We start from the raw sequence: 21,811 nt of genomic DNA on the forward strand, positions 1-21,811 counted from the left end.
GAAAAAACACAAAACAAATGAGAAAGATAAAATATTTTCAAATAAAAATATAAATATACTTCATGCAAGAAATCATCAGACATCAAATGTACCATAATCATCACACTGATACATGTCCCTTATTCTTTAAACATATATTTCAGTTCTTCTGTTCACATGAAAACAGGTCTATTTCCTAAGAATTACAGCAAAGAAGCAAATACTCTTAAATGACATTTTCTAATAACAAATGTACAGTTAAATCATTATTCTCAAACATTGTTTATCATAAATGTCAACTGTGATGACTAAGTTTGACTCTTTCTGAAGAAAAACTTACCCAAGGAAAAAGTTAGAAAAGCCTTTAAAAACATTGAGATTATTTAATTCAGCAAAATCACATTTAAGAATTTATCCCAAAAAAACAATCAGTAAGATATGTACATAGAGTTATGAGTCAATTATAACAAAAATAGCAGAAATATCAATACAATAGAATAATGGTTTGCAAAACAAAGTGAACAAAAATGCCAAATGCAGAGAGAGTTCTCTTTTAATAAGTAAAATTTAGACTTATTTCAAAGTTGAAATTGAATTTTATTACAAAATTGAAAAATATCTTAGTAGTTTTCACAATAGGTGTGTAATACTTTTGTAACTAACTTCAAGTATGATTCAATTTTGTGTATTATATTACATTAAAAATGGTCCTCACTACATATATTTAGTCCATAAGAAATACAAACACAATAGTATCAAGTGAAATTAATGTTCAAACTTGTCTATGGGAAATATTCCAATTTTTATACCTTATAAAACTATATATGAACATACATTTATTGAGGAAAATATAACAAAACACAACAGAGGTTGTTCATTTGTTTAGCACATAAGACTGATAAACATTACTTCCTCACATCTGTCTATATTTTTAGTTCCATATAGTGAACGTGTTTGGTAGAATCAGCCTATATTCAATCAACTGAAACTTAATAGAGCCCAAATTTCTAGAACTGTTGGTCATGTAGATATTTCCTGGGAAACAAATCAGACACAGTACAATAAATTTAGCAGTTGATTTCATATGGACATTTGGTATTGTGGACTTATTTGAAATTAAAGTCCACCTGCTTGGTGTAGTTCAGTGAATTGAATTCAGACTTGTCAACCAAAGGGTTGCTGGTTCAATTCCCAATCAGGGCACATGCCTGGGTTGCAGGCCAGGTCCCCAAGTAGGGGGCACATAAGAGGCAACCACACATTGATGCTTCTCTCCCTCTCTTTCTTCCCCACTTCCCCTCTCTCTAACAATAAATACAAATAATTTTAAAAATAAATAAATAAAATAAAACACGAGTCCACAATCCCAAAAAAACAAGCATTTAAGGCAATTTAAAAAAAGTTTAACACAATTTTCAGTATGTAACCATGTCATTGACTAATAATGCATGGATTAATATGAATGAATTATGTATCTCCTTATATATCTTTTCTTAATATCAATTTTTCTCAGTAGAAATTTTGAAAACTGTTACAGACTAATCTAAAAAATAGTGAGTCACAAACAGTTTTATGCACCAAAGTAAGCATTGGGTGTTTGCTTCCAGAAGGATTTCTACACACCTACTCATCTGCATATGCTCTCAAGGCTTTCCTGGGTCTGCAGAAACCAGCTGGTAGACACTAATAACTTTTAATATATTAGACATAAGTCAGAACTACTATGTAAAAACTACATCTACATTGACATTGCAGTTTACTGATGATTGAATTAGATCCATATTTCTGAACTCTCATAAGGAGGTGTTGACAATGTATTTTCAAAATCAAGGAATATAAATGGTATTTTAAAATGAAAAAAATGTTTCTTAGGATGTGCAAAATATGTGTGGTTAGGGGAATGTATACAGAAAGTTTAAACCTCTGGGTGATGCACGTATTTAAAATTTCTTCACCATGATTCCAAGCACCAGAGCCAATGTTGTACACCACACATTGAAGAATAAATTATTCATAGTTTTTCAAATACAAGTGTTAAACTAATCACCTTATTTATAACTCACTGTGGCTTTGAAGACTATATAACTCATAGCAAATGGGTTTCCAATGTTCCCATCAGAATGAATTAGATTAACCACCAAGTCAGTAAAGATAGTGAAGTATTGGATGGAATTATTGAATATAGCCCATTTATTATCAAAAGTTCTCTGCTAAATAAAACATTTTCAATTTCAACGTTACAGTTTTGTGAGAACAATATCCTTAAAGTTACAAACTTCCACAAGAAATTAGCAAATATCATTGAGAGTTCATGGCAATAAATAAAAATGATTACAGAACAGTAGGTTTGTCCTTTGAAGAGAGTCCCTCTCTCATCACAGACACTTACTCAGTACAATGAACAGATGCCTAACCTGCATTTTTATGGAAGAGATGTCCCCTCACTGTCTGCTGCAGGGCGTGGATCACATGCTTGTTCCTTAGACTATAGATCAACGGGTTCAGCATTGGGCTCAAAAAAGTATAAAAGACTGCAATTATTTTGGACTCCTCTACAGACCTCTCAGATGGGGTCCTTAAGTACATGCAGAAGAGAGTCCCATAAAATATAGTGACTGTTGTCAGGTGGGAACCACAGGTGGAGAAGGCTTTGTGCCTGCCTTCAGTAGAATGGATCCTCAAGATGGCTGCAAGAATGAAAAGGTAGGACAGGAGAATGATGAAGAGAGAGCTTGAGAGAGTAAATCCAGCCACTACCAGCATTGCCATCGTTTTGACATGAGTGTCAGAGCAGGCCAGCATTATAAGAGGAGGATCTGCACAGTAGAAATGATTGATTTCCTGGGAGCCACAGAAGGACAAGTGAAAGGTCAGCAGTGCCTGAGAGAGTCCATTGAGGAAGCCAAAAACATAACATACCATGACTAGAGAGGTACAAGTGTCCTTGGACATTCTGGTACTGTAATGTAAAGGGCTGCAGATGGCTACATAGCGATCCAATGCCATTGAGGCAAGGATGTAAAACTCAGTGATCACTAGGGCAATGAAGAGAAAACACTGTGAGAAGCATCCAGCATAGGAGATGGTCTTCTGGTCTGAGAGGAAATTGTACAGCATACTTGGGGTGATGTTGGAAGAATAGCAAATGTCTACAAAGGAGAGGTGGCTAAGGAAGAAATACATGGGTGTTTGGAGGTGGGAATTGGTCCTGATCAGCACGATCATGCACAGATTCCCTGTCAGCGTGATTAGGTAGATCACCAGAAACACCCCAAACAGGATCTTCTCTAGTACTGGGTCATCTGTGAGTCCCAAGAGAATGAATTCTGCCACTGTAGTGTGGTTTTGGGAAGACATTTTCTTATCCTTTGAAAACTAAAAGTCACAAAGAAAAGTGAAGAATTCAGCATTTATTTTATCCACCTCATATTTACTTATTAATTTAGTCATTATTGGGAAATTTCTCTTTTCAAAAAATACATGAGTGTCAGCCTGGGTTGTGTGGCTCAGTGGATTGAGTGCAGGCCTGAGAAACAAAGAGTCACTGATTTGCTGCCCAATCTAGGCTCCATGCTTGGGTTGCAGGCTCAGTTCCCCTGCAGGGGGTTCTCCAGAGGCAATCACACATTGATGTTTTCTCCCTCTCTTTTCCCCTCCCTCCCCCTTTCTAACAAAAATAAATACAATCTATAAAAAAATACACAAGTGTCTACATAAATATATTCACCCTATATCTCTGTGTTGTCCCTCTCTTCCTCTCAATATATCAAATAAACATATACATTCTCTCTCTTATAGCTACATGATTACATACGTATATATACCTACATTATATATTAATATGTATAATGTTACAATACTCTATATTATATATTCTTACATTTATATCTATCTTTTTGGAGAACTCCATATATGATATTTTTTTCAAATATCATGAAAAAATAAAGCCAAAGGAATGAAAATCTGTTATGAAAAACAGCATCTCAGCAGCATTCAACTGAACAAATGATGGAAGTTAGTTTCCTAGGGTCCCTCCCACTCTGGTATCTTGTAGTTTCAAATACAAAATAAGATATATATATTCCATATAGTATTTTCATTTGAAAATCCCATTGTCTGACCTCGTGTTATGTAGAGGACTCTGATTTAGTGAAACTTATCTCTTTGTCAATGGCTAAGAAGTTACAGAATAAAAAATTGTTCTCTCTGTCTTGTAAATTAACCCACTCATTTATTCATGTACACTGAAAAGTTTTGATATATTTCTGTTCTAGGTTCTGGGTTGATAGCGTGAAAACTGTTCCTCATCTTCACAGAGCATATAATACAGGAGAATTAAACACAGAGACAAAGCTGTATAACATAATGTCATTTAGAAGCAAGCATTATGAAGGAAATGAAGGTAGGATATTGTCAGATGTACTTTTTTCCCCAACATGAGAGAGATACTAATTTCCACCCAAAATAACAAAACATGCTTTTGTGAACAAATGTAGAAAATGACCTACCTGTAATAGATGACTTACAATATTTTGTAAAAACAAAGTAGGAAGATTTATAGTGTGTTTCTTAAGAAGATTGTCTAGGGCATTTTTAAAATAATTTTTAAAAACAATTAAAATAGCCTTTGTTCCTGAGGGAAAATTTTTAATTTTATGCTTTGGGAGCTAGAGTCTCCTTTGAGGCCATTTACCCCTTCCTAACACTTATACATACTGCTGATATTGTGCATAGGCTTTTTTAGCACATATAAAGAACTTAACTATCACTTTTAATACTATGGAAGACAAAATATGGGAAAATAAGTTTTGCAGTTTTAGTATAGTAAAGAACAGGGAATTCCAATCAGAAAGCTTAATGGTTCTGTATAAAGAGTGAGACGAAGTCATCTAAGGAGAGAAAGGAGGAGGAAGGTGCAGTAGTGGAGAGATGTTAGGAGCAGAAAAACTAGGAAAGCCACAGACTGAAAAACAGTGTCCACATTAAATAATCCTGACAAAGTCTTGTATTCAGAATACATGATGGTTCTGCACAGTAAACTAATCAGCCCAATTTTTAAAAGTCTAAGAAGGAACTAAACAATTTATTTAAAAGATATATGAACAGCCACCATACATGAAGAGAATTTCAACATCCATCCATAATTGTCAAAGAAATGCCTCTTGTAACTGCAATGGGATGCCACCTCAAGCCCACATCAATGGCAAGAGTTTTTTCAATAGATAATAAAAACATAACAAGGTCAAGTACTTGAAACTCTCAGAATAAATCACTTGATGGAGTATAAAATGATTCAAATGCTTTGGAAAACTGGCTATTTCTTATAAAATTTCATAAAAAGTTACAATTCTTTAGAAAATGGTGGCCCAGTAAGTATTAAGTATTTATCCAATAGAAAAGAAGACATACCCACTAAAAACTCAAACGTATATTGGCAGATACATACATTTAAATATAGTGAAATATCCCTATAATTGAATACTAATCAGCAGCAAATGTTTTTGAAAGATAAATAATACAACTAAAATGAATCTCAAAAACAAAACCTTGTATCAAGAGGAAGATAACTTCCAGGATGGCAAAGTAGTGATCCTCCAAAACCTGCTTCTCCACAGCAGTAATGAGAACACTGACCAAAGTTGTGAAATCAATTTCTCAGAACTCTGGATATTACCCAAAGACTTCTAACAATCCCAAGAGTGTTTCGCACATAAAAATGCCTGAATCTTGTTAGGAAGAGTGAGCTTTGGGGAGTTTTTATATATGTGCCTTATTCTCACCCTCTCTCCCCACCTGCACAGCAGCCTTAAAAACAAACCATGATTACATGGCTGTATACATCTGTCAAATTGCATTAAAATGTCTCCATTTTACTGTAGTCAATTTACCTTTGTAAATTCTGAAGTTAAGTTTTGCTTTCCTCAGAGTCCAGCAGATCAAATTATTCAATGACTGTTTAATAATAAAGTTCTAGTACAAAAATGAACACACACACAGAGGCACAATGGTATCATTCTCTATCCAAACTTAAATCAAGCAGGTTGGCAGGCAAGCATTGAAGTCTAGAACTTGCTTCAAACCCATTCTTCACCTCCCAGATTTTAACAGTTACATCATGGATGAAATCCAAACTGTATTGTAAGGTCATAGTAATGAAAACAACATGGTACTGGCATTACAACAGACCCATGGATCAACAGTATAGAATAGAGATCTCACTCCTTTATACTCAGTTAATATCAAACAGAGGAAGCAAGCACATACAATGTGTAAAAGACAGTTTATTCACTAAATGGTGTTGAGAAAATTGGACAGATACAAGCAGAAAAATGAAACTAAACCACCTTCTTACACCACACACAAGAATAAATTCAAAATGGAACAGAGACTTAAATGTTAGAACCAAAACCATAAAAATCCTAGACAAAAACATATGCACCATAATTTTGGACATTACTCATAGAAATTATTATCAGGTATATCTCCCCAGACAGGTGAAACAAAAGAAAAAATAAACAAATGGGACCACACCAAACGAAAAATTTTTTGCACAGTGAATGAAATCATCAACAAAATAAAAGACACCTCACAACATAGGAGAACATATTTGCCGATATATTTCACAAGGGATTAATATCCAAAACTTACAAAGCATTTACAAAACTCAACACCTAAAACGCAAACCATCCAATTAAAAAATGGGCAAAGGAGGGGGTAGAGAAAGAGGAACCTTTTTGCACTGTTGATGGGATTGCAAGTTGGTGCAGCCACTATGGACAGCAGTATGGAGATACCTCAGAAAGAGTTAAAAATGGATCTGCCTTTTGATTCACCAGCCCCACTTCTAGAAATATATCTGAAGGAACCAAAATCACTAATTCAAAAGAACATAAGCACCCCATGTTCATTGCAGCATTATTTACAATCACCAAGATAGGGAAGCAGCCCAAGTGCCCATCAGTACATGACTGGATAAAAAAACTATGGGACATTTACATAATGGAATACTGCTAGGCCATAAAAAATAAGAAGATTTTATTTTTTGTGACAATTTGGATGAACCTGGAGTACATTATGCTAAATGAAATAAGCCAGTCAGAGAAACACAAATGCCATATGATTTTTCTCACATGTGGAATCTAATGAATAAACTGAACTAATAAGGAAAAATTGGGACAGACTCATAAATGGAGAGCAGGATGAAAGCTAGTGCAAGGGGTTACATCTCCTACATTTCAATTTTCATTGACATTATGAGTATCCATTCCAGGGAGGGCAGTGCAAAGCCTTGTCCTCCTGCAGCTCCCACCAGACAGTTGTCACTAAGTGCTATGGGTCCTTGTTAGACTGTATTTCAAACCAGCAAATAAGCAGCCTGTTGAGCAAGGGAAAATTGTGGCAGTGGGGGGGGGGGGTGTCTGTTTGTGTTTGTTTGTTTGTTTGATTGTTTATTTGTTTATTTATGTGAGTTTATGATGAATCCATTCATGTGCACTCTGAGGAAGAAGGTTGTGAAACATCCTTTAAGAAGAGTGTTTATGAGAAACCTTGGTGCAAGGAAGGAAAGTTCTATTCAACAGTTTCCCTATGGAAAAAAAGAGTCTCAATCAATAAAATTGTATTCGTTGTTGGTTATTCTTGAATGCAGTTCTCTGAAATAATGGCATTATTTGTTTTGATTTTTATTGAATTGATTGAGGTGGCATTGGTTAATAAAATTAGGTGTCAAGTATACAATTTTATCCTTTATTTGTATATTGTATTATGTTTTTACCACCCAGAGAAAAGTCTCTCTCCACCACCATCTGTGGCAGGAACTCTGTCATGTATAATTCCTCCCATCTGTGGATGAGGAATAAGTTGTTCCAGACACAATCTTGCTGTTTCCATGGGAAAATGGGTGGCAATTCTCTCTAGGAGGGAACACTTCTCCCAAATAGCTTTTATTGGGAATGGTATGTGTAAGTGTATGGATCATACATTCATAGTTAATCAATCAAAGTCAAAAAGGCTATAGTCATACAAAAACAGGTATTATCTATAGATAATAATTGAAGGAACACAGAGATTTGTCATAGGTCAGGGTCTGTTAGTCATGTTGACACCAGAGGGTTTTTAAGACGTGTTTCATGAGACAAGGAGTTTCCTCCTTATGTCTTGAATTTAAACATCCTCTGTGTATCACCAGGGCTATACAAAACAGAACAAGCTCAAAGGATACAATGTATTTATCAGGCCTGATTCCCACAGGAACCCTTAGTGTTAGAGTCAGGTCATGTCTGCAACCTGCATCACCTGGTTTTCCAGGGAGAATTACTAGCCCCTTTCAGATCCTGCACTTGCCAGGCTGCAGTCTCGGAAACCACAAAGAGTGGTCCCCAACAACCATTTATCCTCCTTTTACCTCCTATTTGCCCCCAACTTATGTGATTTTGTTTCTGGGAATATACCTGGAAAAAAACAAAACACTCATTCAAAATAGCACATTCACCCATACATTCATTTGGGGCATTACTTAAAAGAGTCAAGATTAGCAAGCAACCCAATTGCTCAGTAGATGAGTGGATAAAAAAGCTACACTGGTACATTTACATGATGGAATGCTACTGAGCCATAAAAAACGATGGAAATCTTGCCTTTTTTGACATCATGGGTGGACCTAGAGAGTATTTTACTAAGTGAAATAAGCCAGTAAGAGAAAGACAAATGCCATATGATTTCACTTATATGTGGAATGTAGTCAACAAAATACAAACAAACAAAATAGAAAAACAGATTTATAGAGACAGAAAATAGACTGACAGTTGTTAAAGGGGAAGGATTAATGGTCTGGATAAAAAAGTTGAAGTGATTAAGCCAAAAACTCCTCATAAACATAGACAATAGCATGATGATAAACAGTAACATGTTTATGTATGCATAGCTTGGGATCAGCTGACAATCTTGAGGAAACAATGAATGAGAAACTTATTTACAAATGATGGTTGATAGGAAACACAGCAGCTGAAGTCAGGTTTAGTCTCACTCAAGATCTTATTTATCATTAATCAATTAGTGAATAATGTTTTCTTTCACTATCTTTGTTACCAATATTAAATATCACTGAGCTACTCTTACAAACAAAGTGCATTACAATATATTTCCTGAATATGAAAATGATTTATTTTCATACAATATATTATTATAAGGTTTCTTTCATGAAAGCTGATTATGTGCTCAAAAGAAATTCAAATCTCTAATTTTGATGGTTTTTAATCACTATATATTTGGTACATTTTTAGTGCACTTAAATATAAAACAATGTGCTTTATTATTTCAACAAAGAAAATAATATTGCATGTATGTATAACTCCACTATTTTCAACATTAACTTCATTTACTCAAAATAGATTTCCTTCTTAATTGAGTATACACATTTCTGATTTAGAATGTTCTTTTTCTATAAAAAAATTATTAAAATTTGTTCCTACAACAGTATCAACTATTGTTATACAATTTTACATATCACTTTTCCACTCTTGTGTACCCACAAACAATTTTCATATAACATCTGCTCAAGTATCCATGAATATTTCATGTTAGTGCTTTAAAACTAAATAGTAACATAAGAATATTCCTCATTGCTTGATACTCTTTGAAATTGATTTCTTACTGTGTAATAGAACTTAATGTTGATTTACATCATTAGAACACAAGTTGTTTTGAAAACATAGGCAATGAGGTTGATGAGTAGGGAATGTATGTATTAATTCTTGCAGACACAAACATATTGTAGTATGCCACTCCCTTTTAATAATCAGGCAGTTTTATGTGTGATCTCACATTTATTTGAAATCTTCAAAAGTGAAACTCATAAAACAGAATTGAATGGTGGTTGGCAGTGGCTGGGAGTTAGGGAAATGGGGAATATCGATCAATGTGTACAAACTTCTACTTAGAAGATGAGTAAGTTCTGGAGATCCAATGTATGGCACGGTGACTATAACTAAGAATACTGAATCAGTGAATATATCCTTGGGTGAGAAATTTTTTAAAAAGAATACTGTTTCATGTAGTTAGAAGTGCTGAGACAGGGAATCTTTAATGTTTTCACCAACACAAAAAATAATTACTATTATGTGAGATGATAGATGTGTTGACTAACATTATTTTGACATTTATTTCACAATATAGTACATGGATCAAATCACTTGTACATTTTAAGCTTACACCTTGTTATATTTCAAGTATATATCAACAAACCTTGAAAAAATACTAGTCAATAAATTTTCAAAAATAAGTGATAAGACTACTGTTCTCTGAAAATTAAATTAAATTACAAATACATAACAATGAAAAATCTTTTAAATCCCAAGTATATGGTAACTAAGCACTATTTTCTAAATAACATATAGGTTAAAAAGTCACTGGATAAATAGGAAACTATTGCAAACTGAATGATGAAAAATATCAATATTAGTGCCTTTCAGGCAAAGTAGTCTTTAACTGAAATGTATAAAATATATATGAGAAACAAAGCAATACTGAAATCAATAATCCAAACATTCACTTTTTAAGAGTAGAAAAGAAGATAAAAGGTGACCACAAGCAAAATCTAAATTTTTAAGAAAGATTTTTTTTCAGTTACAGTTTACTTTCAATATTATTTTGTATTGGCTTCAGGTGTTCACTATACTGGTTAGACAATCACATACTTTACAAAGTGTTTCCCCTCATATCTTCACTACCCACTTGGCATCATACATAGTAATTGTAATATTATTGACTATATTTCCTCTAACATACTTTAAGAGTACAAATTAGTAGTTACAAAATAGTCATGGGGATATAAAGCACAGTGAAATCTAACTTTTCCAATCCAAGTATTATTACACTTGGAAAGCATTCGTTCTTTTCCTAGACCTGAGTTTATGGATCCAGTGTTGCAATTCAGAGGAGAGAAGTAAAATCTTATATCTCAGAGCCCACAAACTTGATCCACAAACTCATGTCTAGGAAAGAATGCTCATTCTAGCCCTCCCTCCACCCATTCCCACACTGATCATTTCACAAGCACATTCACAAGAAACAGAAACCACTGTGATGACGTGTAGTTCTGATTTTGCTTAGCAAGTCAGGACAAAAGTAGGGAAAGGTGTATTTCTTAAAGACAGATGGCAATAAGAACAGAATAGATAAAAGGCACTGGACTGAAAGCATGTTTCCCTTTCTACAACTATAAACAACAAGAGCACAACAGTGTTCCAGGTCATGAAAGGAAGGAAGTTCCACTTAGAGCACTACTCCTCAAATTTGACGTGTCTCCAATTTATCTAGGATGTCATTAAAGCACAGATCTGGATGTGGTACTGCTGAAGTACAGGATGTGATGTCACATTTTTAAAAAAAACATCAAGGTAATGCTGTTGCTGCTAGTCCAAGGACCACACATTGAGGGGTAAGGGAGGAGACTATCAAATGCAGCTCATCTTTACCCCAGACCTGAAGCTGGTACATGAGCTACGTGAAATACACCCACAAGGAACACCAAACTCATCATCAAGATGCAAAGACATTTGAGCCAAAGGTTTAGAGTTATGGTTTATTGGAAAGTGGAGACATTCCCATCTTAGTGACCTTATTTTGTCTAAGGACATTCTTCAGTGCCCGCTTTACATCTTTGTTCTGCAAACTGTAGATCAATGGATTAAGCAGTGGACTTACAAAGGTGTAGAAGACAGCTATTATCTTGGATTCCTCAACAGTCTTGTCTGTTGGTGGTCTCACATACATACAGAAGAGTGTCCCATAAAATAGGGTGACAGCCATCATGTGGGAAGCACAGGTGGAGAATGCTTTGTGCCTTCCCTCTGCTGATTTGATCCTGAGGATGGCAGCAATGATGAAGGCATAGGACACCAGGATGATGGTGAGGGAGCTGGAGAGATTGAAGCCAGCTGATATGAGCATGGCGTGCTCTTTGATGTAAGTGTCAGAGCAGGAAAGCTTGATGAGTGGTGGGTCAGCACAGTAGAAGTGGTTGATGATGTTGGATCTACAGAAGGTCAAGTGGAAGGTCAGGATGGCCTGTAACAGGCCATCTGAGAAGCCATACACATAAGGAAATGTGGCCAAGCAGATGCACACCCGCCTGGACATTTTCACACTGTAGCGCAGAGGGTTGCATATGGCCACATAGCGGTCATAGGCCATGGCTGCCAGCATGTAAAACTCCGTGAGGAGGAGCGCAATGAAAATGTAACACTGTGTAAAGCAGCCAGCAAAGGTGATGGTCTTCTTCTCTGAGAGGAAATTAGTCAGCATCTGTGGGGTGGCATTGGAGGTGTAGCACAAGTCAACAAAGGCTAGGTTAGTGAGGAAGAAGTACATGGGTGTGTGAAGGCGAGAGTCCAGTCTGATCAACACTATCATGCCCAGGTTGCCCAAGAGAGTGACCAGGTACACCACCAGGAACAGCACAAAGAGGAGAGGCTGAAGTTCAGGGCGACCTGTGAGCCCCAGGAGAATGAATTCTGTTATTTCACTGTTATTTGTGATGGGCATTTTCTGAGGGTCTGTGCCTGAGCTTGAAACAAATGGAAATAGGGCAGATAGGAAGGTACAAATCAGTTTACTAATTACTGAAATGTTTTTACTCCAAAATCCATGTCCTTCTAAATGAATGCAACAATAAACAAACTTTGTGCTTCTGCTAAACCATTTATATTTTTTACCTTTAAATTTTATACTGTTATATTTCTCTTATCTACACTTATATATATAGCTATACCTATATATACTTAAATCCATATTTAAATCTATATATACAACTTATATCCACATATGCATACATATCCCTTATCTCCATTAATTAGTTTTTGCCTCTCAAACTTTTCTCCTCCTATAAAGCCCAATTTAAAGGCCAGTTTTTCATGAAACATTTCTCATACCACTTCTCTCATACTTGAGCTTGAACTCATCCCTTTGCCTTCCCCTTCCAGTCTACCCTACATATCGCCCATTTATTTTGTAGCACATCATGTGACCATAATACATCTACTTTCTACTCATATATTAGTTCTTCAGGGGCATGGACAAAATCTAGTTCATTTTTGGCTTCTAAGAACATATTTATACACTGGATTTTTAAAAGAAAAGAAATAGTGTGAGCATGAAAGAATGAATTGCATGCAATGTTTTACTCATTTCTACACCCATCCCCATGCTCTCCATGATGTTGTATCCTCAGGAGAATTAAGCCCTTTTTAAGCAATTGCTTGAAAAACTTGTTCATCAAGCAAATGAAAGAAAGTTTGTTTCAGAAACTCTGCTGTGAGATACTCGAACCTTTATGTTTAAGAATTATCCAGAAGATTCTAATGTACATGTTCCCAGAATCCCAATTCAGCAAGGCACTGTCACAGTGGTCCCATAAACAGATGGCAAATAAGTAAACAGTGAAGAGTCAAATCAAAGGAATACTCACACAGTATTTTGAGGATGGTCTAGAGCAATGTTATAGTGTGCTGATAAAGTAAAAGAAATAAGATTGGCTTAGTTAGCAATAAATCATAACTTATATTGACCTAAAGCATTACAATTTATATGGCTTTTTATTTCTCTTGCATGTCATGACCAGTGCTAAATCTTCTCCTTTATCTCAAGTTGCTCTAATTGTTTTCTCTTTCTCTCATATTTAAATGTTTTAAACCTGCCCCATGCTTGCCTGATTTTAATATGCCACTAAAACTTGCTTTAGTAAAAAATCTAGAAAGACGGTGACAAATATATCTCCTTTATCCAGAATACTAAGTACTTAATAAATATTTTTAGAGTAGACTATTAATAGTTACTCATAACACATAATTATTCTTCACCACAAGTTACTTAATTTTTTCAATGCAAATAGGATTACAATATCTATTCTGCCTCCCTCTCAAGCCATTATGAACATCAAATTAGAAGTTCACAAAACAAGTCATTGTGGATACTCAACATAGCTTGTGATTAGGCACTGTGGATACAAAATGAACAAAAACTTCAAAAGCCTTTGCCCTTCTGGCATTGTATCCTAGTAGACAGATACAGATATTACTGCAAGTAAGTACATAGTGTTTCAAATGGCACTATTATAGAGAGAAATAAAGAAAATAAAGTTTGGGGAAAGGGGTGATCAAATTTCAGAAAGTAGCATCAGCAAAGAAACATCAGGAAAGGTGACTTTCATAGCAACAAACTGAAGGAGGGAGAGAACAAGCATTAACATGATTTTAAGAAGGGTTTATCTAGGAAGGATAAAGAGCAAATGCTAAGATAACAAATGCGGTCTTTTTTGGACTGCTAGAGATGTGTGTATGCAGAGTTTATGCAGAAGAGGGCAGAAATCCCAGCTTCCTACAATACAAATCTTTCACTTCATTCATCTTTAACTGTGTCTGACATACAAAAATGTCAGTGACCTTCACTAGAGAATAGCAGCCATCAGTAGGCACAACTCTTCAAGAATCATCTAGCAGGAAATACTCTGAAAACAGCATATTGATTTGTTGACAGCAGCAGGGTGGATTCAAAGAACATGAAAATGTTCTCTTGAACCCAGGAAATCCCAGAGAGAGAATAGTTGTTGGTGACATGAACATAGAAAACTGGAGGAAAAGAGATCAGGATATCAGAATTTGAAATCTCTAAAAACATGGCAAGAAATTGGACTAAGGGGTTCATTTGCAGAAGGACTATTTGCTGCATGTCACTCACTCACTGACTATGGGATCGGGAATGGTTTTGACTCAACCTCAGGGATAGTGAGGGATCCAGAAACATACAGTTGAAGTAGAGCAGAAGTATTGATAAGTGGAGAAAAGAAAAAAAGTTTGTGAATAGTGTGTTTTTACAGAGAAAGAAAATCACAGCTGCTCTGGCTCCCTGTGTTAGGCCAAATGGAAATGTGAACATCTTCTGAACAAGGAACTTGGGGATTTCCTAGTTCATGGTCAACGAGAGCCTCAACCTGAAGGCAGATGATGCAGCAGCTCAAGGACAGTAGAAACCTATGAATTGTAAAACCTTCATCTCATGCCTGAAAATGTCCTTACATTTGTGTGCAGTGGACAGAATATTTGCCTTTCTTGGGTATTTTGCACCAGTGACATGTCTGTGAAATACTGTCCAGAAAGATCAACAGAAATTTCAATAAGAAATTTCAACTTTCATGTTGTCCCTGAAAGTAGTTGAGATTCAAACTCTTCTGCTGAAACAGAAAGGAATTCAGGTATGTATTTTGAGGCAACAGGGTGAACCAAAGTAAAATTTGTCATAGACATTCACAGGGGAAAATGTGACTTTTCTACTTTTGCTTGTACAAGTGGAGATAAGGAATATGTGCAAGATGAACAACATAACCAGTCATTTTGAAGAAACAACTCTATTGTTAATTTAAAAGCCTGGTAAATACAGTTTCCTCATTTACTAGAAATGAGGAGATACAGGAAAAACACCTGAATGAAGTAGATTTGTATTTTATTCTCAGGGACATATGTAAATTCTATACCATTGGGAATCACAGAGGGAACAAGTTGCCTACTCTTAATCTGTTTTCAAAATAACTTTTCTGTTCACAGGAAGAAGAAGAGTGAATGGGGCTGCCTCCAGCTCTTCCTCTTTGTCCTCTTCCCCTTCACCTTAACATAGAAATATTCTTACAAATAATTAAGAAGATAAGATGATTGAAATTCAAATTACAAAATGTTTAGAGGCAAGTTGTCAACAAATAACATCAGCTCAAGAGAGCATCTCTAAGGGAAGGAAGAGTGCACAGTAGGGTTCTGGAGTGAGGGGTGAACCTCAGTACCCGTAGAATGTCTTGTATTAATCTGGCACATGCAACCTGAATAGATCAGCCCACATTGCAGGTCTACAATAATGCCTGACTCATCAGTCAGCAGCCCTTATGATCACATGCTCATCACAAGGGGACACTAAGCTGCCCATTAAGCTGTTGCTCAGTGTTTGCAGAATTCCTTCAAGCAAAGGTTCTGGATGAGTCTGGAACCTACATCTGCCTCTGTCACCAAATTACTCTGTAAACTTGGGTAACATGTAGCTCAGTCACAATTTTTTCAAAATAAATAAATCTAATTAGGTTATGCCAGGGCTACTCTAACATGACATCTAGCAAGTCAATACTTTTGTATTTAGAAAGTCAGAATTTCATGAATCCAATTCCATTTAGTGATTCTGATCCTGGCTTTATGAATTCCATTCATATCCATTATGAATTCTGTGAGAGTTGCAAGGTACTTACCCTGTCTTAGCATGGTTTTCCAAGGTATACAATGGGAAACGCAATGGTCAAAAGTAATAAAATAAGATTAAATCATTTAAAGTATTTGGAAAAATTACATGAAGTAAGCAAGTAATGAGTGTGGCAAGAAACAGAGTTAAGACTTTTCATAGCTGACCTCCCCTCGCTGCTTCTTTGCCCACAACATGTCCTCATTCACAGCTAAGACTCAAAACTATTAGCACACTAATTTGCAAAGTCAGAAAAAAATCTGATTTTTAAACGTGTAAAATGCATGTGATTTATGGGCCTGAGTTTGAGACTTTAGTACAATTTCCTTCAAACTCAATATAAGAACAGTAAAAACACCAAGACTTACTTCTAATTCTGATAAGCACCTGCTTTCTCAACCTCCAATTTAGGAAGTTTCTTGCCTCTCTAAGCTATAAAATGCAACTATATTTATACCCAAATGTGCAGAGACCTGCTCCTAAAGCAAATCTCAGACGGACTGAAAAGTATCAGCAATGAGTGTTGCATTGGGAATAGCGCCTCTAGGGCTTAATTGAAACACTCCGGGATCATATGCCTCAGACATATTTTCTATCATTTTAAATTCACCATTTGTCCTAAGACCTCTGCTCAAGACACACACAACGGTGCCATCTTATATTTTGATGATGGCCTGATTTTACAATTTTTTAAATCTATGTCTCCTTTCAAATTTTAGAGCTCTAAGCAATGTCCTCTCATGAACAGTGATGTCTTCAGTAGAGCCTGCCAGCAACAGAATGATGGAACAAACCAGGTCTTTGGCAAACACCTTGGTGAGCACTTACTATGAGACAACCTTCATGAAGGTACTTTAATAGGTTCCTCCAAATAACTGTAGAAAACAGGGACTCTATCCTGACCTTTAAGCTAAATAAACTAAGGCTCCATTAAAATAATAGCAATGGCACTTATGCAGTGCTTCATAGCTAGTAAATGACAAGATTAGATTGAATGCCTGTCTTCTCATACCAGGTGGACTACTTTTTCAGTTGTAGGTGGCTGTCATTCCTCACACTCTAGTCACAGTTTATCCTTCCTTCCTCCATCATGCCTGGTTCAAGGCCAGGTCCCCAGTTGGGGGACTGTGAGAGGCAACCACACATTGACATTTGTCTCCCTCTCTTTCTCGCTCCCTTCCCCTCTCTCTAAAATAAGTAAAAATAAAAATAAATCTTAAAAAATGTCTCTTAGATTTCCTTCAGTCAGTGCTGTCCTTATTCTCATCAGAATCAAGTTGGTGCTAGCAGTAGAAAAGTCTCAGCTTGAGTTCTTCTCACAAGATGTGTTCACTGCTTCCACAGAGCTGGGTTTGACCACCATCCTCCATGCATTGTAGCATTCTTCCCCTATCCTATCTAGCACACTCTGTTTTAACTACCTGCTAATGCTTCTCTTCCCACCATCAGACTGTAAACCCTTATGAAAAAGAACTATAATCTTCACACTTAGCACAGGTCCTGGGAGATAATAGTTAGTCAATAAACACTTGCTGAATAACTTAAGCAGAGTGCAATGTGTAGTTAATTCTGTGAATAAAGAAACTGAAAGGTCTCCAGTTTGATTCCTGGTCAGTGCACATGCCTGGGTTTTGAACCAGGCCCCCAGCTGGGGTGTGTGAAAGGCAACCAGTCAATGTTTCTGCGTACACTGTTGTTTCCCTCTTTTTCTGTGTCTCTCAAAAATAAATTTTAAAAAAACTAAAATCTTAAGAAAAAAAAGGTTTGATTATCCCCTCACAAGTAACTTTGTATTTTATTGAACTTATGTCCTTATCTCTCAAAAAATATAAGGAGATCAATCACATTGGTGACTAATTTGTTTAAGAAACCACAAGACAGAAAATAGAATATTGGTAATTATTATGGGTAGCAAGCACTTAGTATTTGCTAGGCACTAGGCTTAGCCCTTTACACACATTGCCTCAGTTAATCCTCACAGTTATCTTTATTTTCCAGGTGGGAATACTGTGTATCTTAGGAGGAAATGCCCAAAATGACCAAGAGGATTCCATGGTATGGATGGGTGTTCAGATTGCCCAGCAGGAAATGTACCACTTGCAACAGCACCTCACTTCTGCTGCTGTTTCCCGTGTAAACTCTTATTCAGGGTATGGCACTTCTGGCTTGGGAACTGGCCAGTTTGGATAGGAAAGAGAGAATAATCAAGGTATCCAGAACTGATGACACCTTACAAAATAGGTGAAACCATAAGTAAGGAATAATTGTGAGAGTGGCTTCCACATAGGGTAAATACAGGACTAAATAAAGATGATAAATATTTTAATTTCTCATTCTCACAGACACCATACTACATCAGTTAAGATGGTTTCATGTGCCTTTTAAAGTAAATGATAAAAATACACTCTGGGGAGAATATGGATACTTCTATTTTAAAGATATTGTTACCACAGGTAGTTAACTAGTTATTGATAAGGAAGGAAGCAATTGGAATCAAACATTATTAAGCATAATCACCCACGGAACATAAGCCTGTTTGCTTCACAAGAAAGCTACAGCTTTATACACTCCAGGGATCACAGCATTTTCCCACGAGGTGTGAACACCTCTCCTTTTCCCCATCCAGTGCTAGATTGCTGTGGGAGCAGGGACAGGTAAGCACATGGGCACTAGAAGTCAAAATGGTGCAGGGCGAGGTGCTTGACCATAGAAGACTATCAGTCTAGCCTGGGAATACTATGGATTTGTTGGGAGGTGGATCCATCAGAAGCCCATGAAAGCCTGGGTACTTGATTGGTTATTTTGAAAACATGCCAGGTCAATCCCAATCCAAGATAATATAACTCATTTTAACAAAAAAGCCCTCTCTCGCCCCTTCTCTGTGTCTGACCCACACTTGCCCCATTCATTCATGTGTTCTCTCCATACTAACTATGCAGGTCCAGCAGCCACACAGCTGGCAGCCATGCAGACTCCAAATGCAGACTGAGGCAGGAGCCTGGGTACAGCAGCATAGTAGGGAACAGTGCAAAGCTTCCTGGATGGGCACTGAGACTGCTTAGAGGTGGCCTGCAGACTCCAAACAACTGAGCCTCAGTATGAAGCAGAAACTCTGGACACTGGCCTTTGTTTGGGTCTTTCTAAACACACAGTTGGACTTTTTCCATGACATGACAGGTGGAGATGGGACACAGGCTGCTGGGACACAGGCTTCTATTTCCACCTGAATAAATCTTGTCACACCTCAGTCTCCCTTGTGGGTCTCCTGGCATGCTCTCCTTGTGACAGCACAAGGACCCCACTTCCCCAGGCAGCAGTATCTTCTGTCACAGATCTTTCAGGAAAATATTCTAATGTTTCAGCCTTCTACATAAAGGGTGGTAAAGCTATACCTATCAAGTAGTTTGTATTGATAAAGGAGTTGATAAAGAACCCAGAAACAGACTGATACACGTATGAAAACTCAAAACATAACAGAGTTTGCAGTAAAAATTTAATGAGAAAGGTATAAGTATTCAAACAATTGAAAATTAATTGGTCTTATTAAAAACAGAATTAGAGTACATTTGGAATATTTATGATAGCAGGAAAAATAAAGACTTAAGTATGCAAAAGCAAAACTTTAAAAAATAAAGAAGATATAGAATATCTTCATAACAGAAAAGAATTGTTTAGACCAGACATTCAAAACACAACCATCAAAAGAAGATTAATACATTTAAAATAGGTTGACTGAAATTAAAAACTTTATTTATTTGCACCACTAAATATATCCTGCATAAAAATAAAATTCAAACTACAAACAGGTTGAAGATATGTGCATTACATAGAACATTAAAAGATTAGTACCTAGCACAGAATACAGAAGGAGTGACTGCACATATGGAAAATAAATATGAAATAACACAGCTGAAACATGAACAAAGAATATGGACATACAACTAAAAAACAGAAAAAAATCTTCAATTAGCATCACACATTCAAAAATACTTAACTTCTCCTGTAAATGTGATTCAAAAACATAATAAAAAATGAGAATACATTTTTTACCATCTAATTGGAAGAGATTTTAAAAGTTTAACAATATATTTTGGTGTCAAGAATGTGGAATAAAGGGCACTGTATTGTTACACATGTTATTTGCAGGAGTATAAATTGATAAAGTAGTTTGGCTACATCTAGGAAATGCTCATGTCTCATGACTTAGAAATTATGTTAGATACATACATGAGAGGATCTCCTGAACAGGAATACATTCAGAATTTCACTTTAAATTTTATTGCTAGTTATTCATATCACAAACTGGAAAAATGTAACTGCCCTGAAATAGTAGAATAGATAAATATATTGTGGCACATTTATATATTTACATAGGCTGTAAGGTGGGGCAAAAGTAGGTTTCCAGTTGTTCATATGGAAAAAGACATATAGGTAATGATTATTATAACAGCTTTATCAACACTGTTTCTTGTACTCACCACTGTAAACCTACTTTTCCCCTATGCTATATATCTATGAAAATGCTAAGTCAACTGTACTTGAACAAGAAAAAATACATAAAATAATATAAAATAAAATAAAAACTAAAAAGAAAAGGCTAAGTCAACATAAATAACTTTATTGCATGATTCACAAAGGATAAGTCTAACAATGCGCAGTGAAACTAAAATAAATTGCAGAAAATATAAATAATACATAAATAAAAACATATATGGAGTGATTTTATTTATATTGCTTTAAATCTAAAAATTAACATAATTCTGTGGATTCAAAAATACTAACAAGTGACAAAACTCAACATAAGAGTAAGGAACACTAACTCCATATTAAAGTTTAATATAACAAGTGGGGAGAAGAAGAGAATCAGGAAAAAAAGACTCAATTTAGAATATCTGAGACTGAAAAAATTGAAACAAAAGTGGCAGTGTATGAAGGCTTAATAATGATTGGTTAGTCTTACATAGGAGGACTTTCTATTATTTTTGTATGTTTGACTGTATGTGGAAATAGTACATAATAAAAATGTCCAAATAAAAACACAAAACCTGTTTTGTGATGGGTTTAAAACAAAATCCTTCTAAAGAAAATGGGGCATTTTATGCTTAGAGTAAAAAGTTTTACATACCCAAAGATCTTGTTTGCAACATAATTTGTAAAAGGGAAGAAGAAAACAAATCTCATCTGTCATGGTTAAGAAGTTCCTGGAAAGTAGTTTCAAAATTCCTAACCACTATAAAAATCTAACAAGTGGTTATTGCCATAGCATCATTTCATAATTTTGCCTTTTATAACTGTGTACCAGTAAGAGATCATAGATGGTATTATCTGCTCTTTACTGACTTTACAGAGCAATAACAATGCCTTCTGGTATTGTCTTGGAATTTCTATGCACTATTACTTTTATTATTTACTAGCATGGTTCTGTAATGCTAGCAAATAATTTAACACATCCTTCCAAGTTCCATATGCTAATTATATGAAAGAGTAATTAGTTAAATGAAAGTGCTCATTACTTGGTCAGACAATAAGGACATATTGCACACCTATGACCAAAATGTTTACT

The 21,811-nt window shown here is 35.7% G+C and overlaps 2 protein-coding genes across 2 annotated transcripts; both read right to left on the bottom strand.

Annotated features, from left to right (window-relative positions):
* Positions 1-2,388: 2,388 nt before the first annotated feature.
* LOC123831482 (olfactory receptor 5M10-like) lies at positions 2,389-3,336 on the bottom strand. The gene has a single exon (XM_045858363.1). The coding sequence runs from the start codon at positions 3,334-3,336 to the stop codon at positions 2,389-2,391; it is 948 nt and encodes a 315-aa protein (XP_045714319.1).
* Positions 3,337-11,553: 8,217 nt separating this feature from the next.
* On the bottom strand, positions 11,554-12,522 carry LOC123831480 (olfactory receptor 5M11-like). Its single transcript, XM_045858360.1, has one exon. It carries the CDS (start codon positions 12,520-12,522, stop codon positions 11,554-11,556), a length of 969 nt encoding a protein of 322 aa, XP_045714316.1.
* Positions 12,523-21,811: the final 9,289 nt, after the last annotated feature.

Source organism: Phyllostomus hastatus, unplaced genomic scaffold, assembly GCF_019186645.2.
Source record: "Phyllostomus hastatus isolate PE091 unplaced genomic scaffold, TTU_PhHast_1.1 phas_scaffold_177, whole genome shotgun sequence".
Taxonomy (NCBI): domain Eukaryota; kingdom Metazoa; phylum Chordata; class Mammalia; order Chiroptera; family Phyllostomidae; genus Phyllostomus; species Phyllostomus hastatus.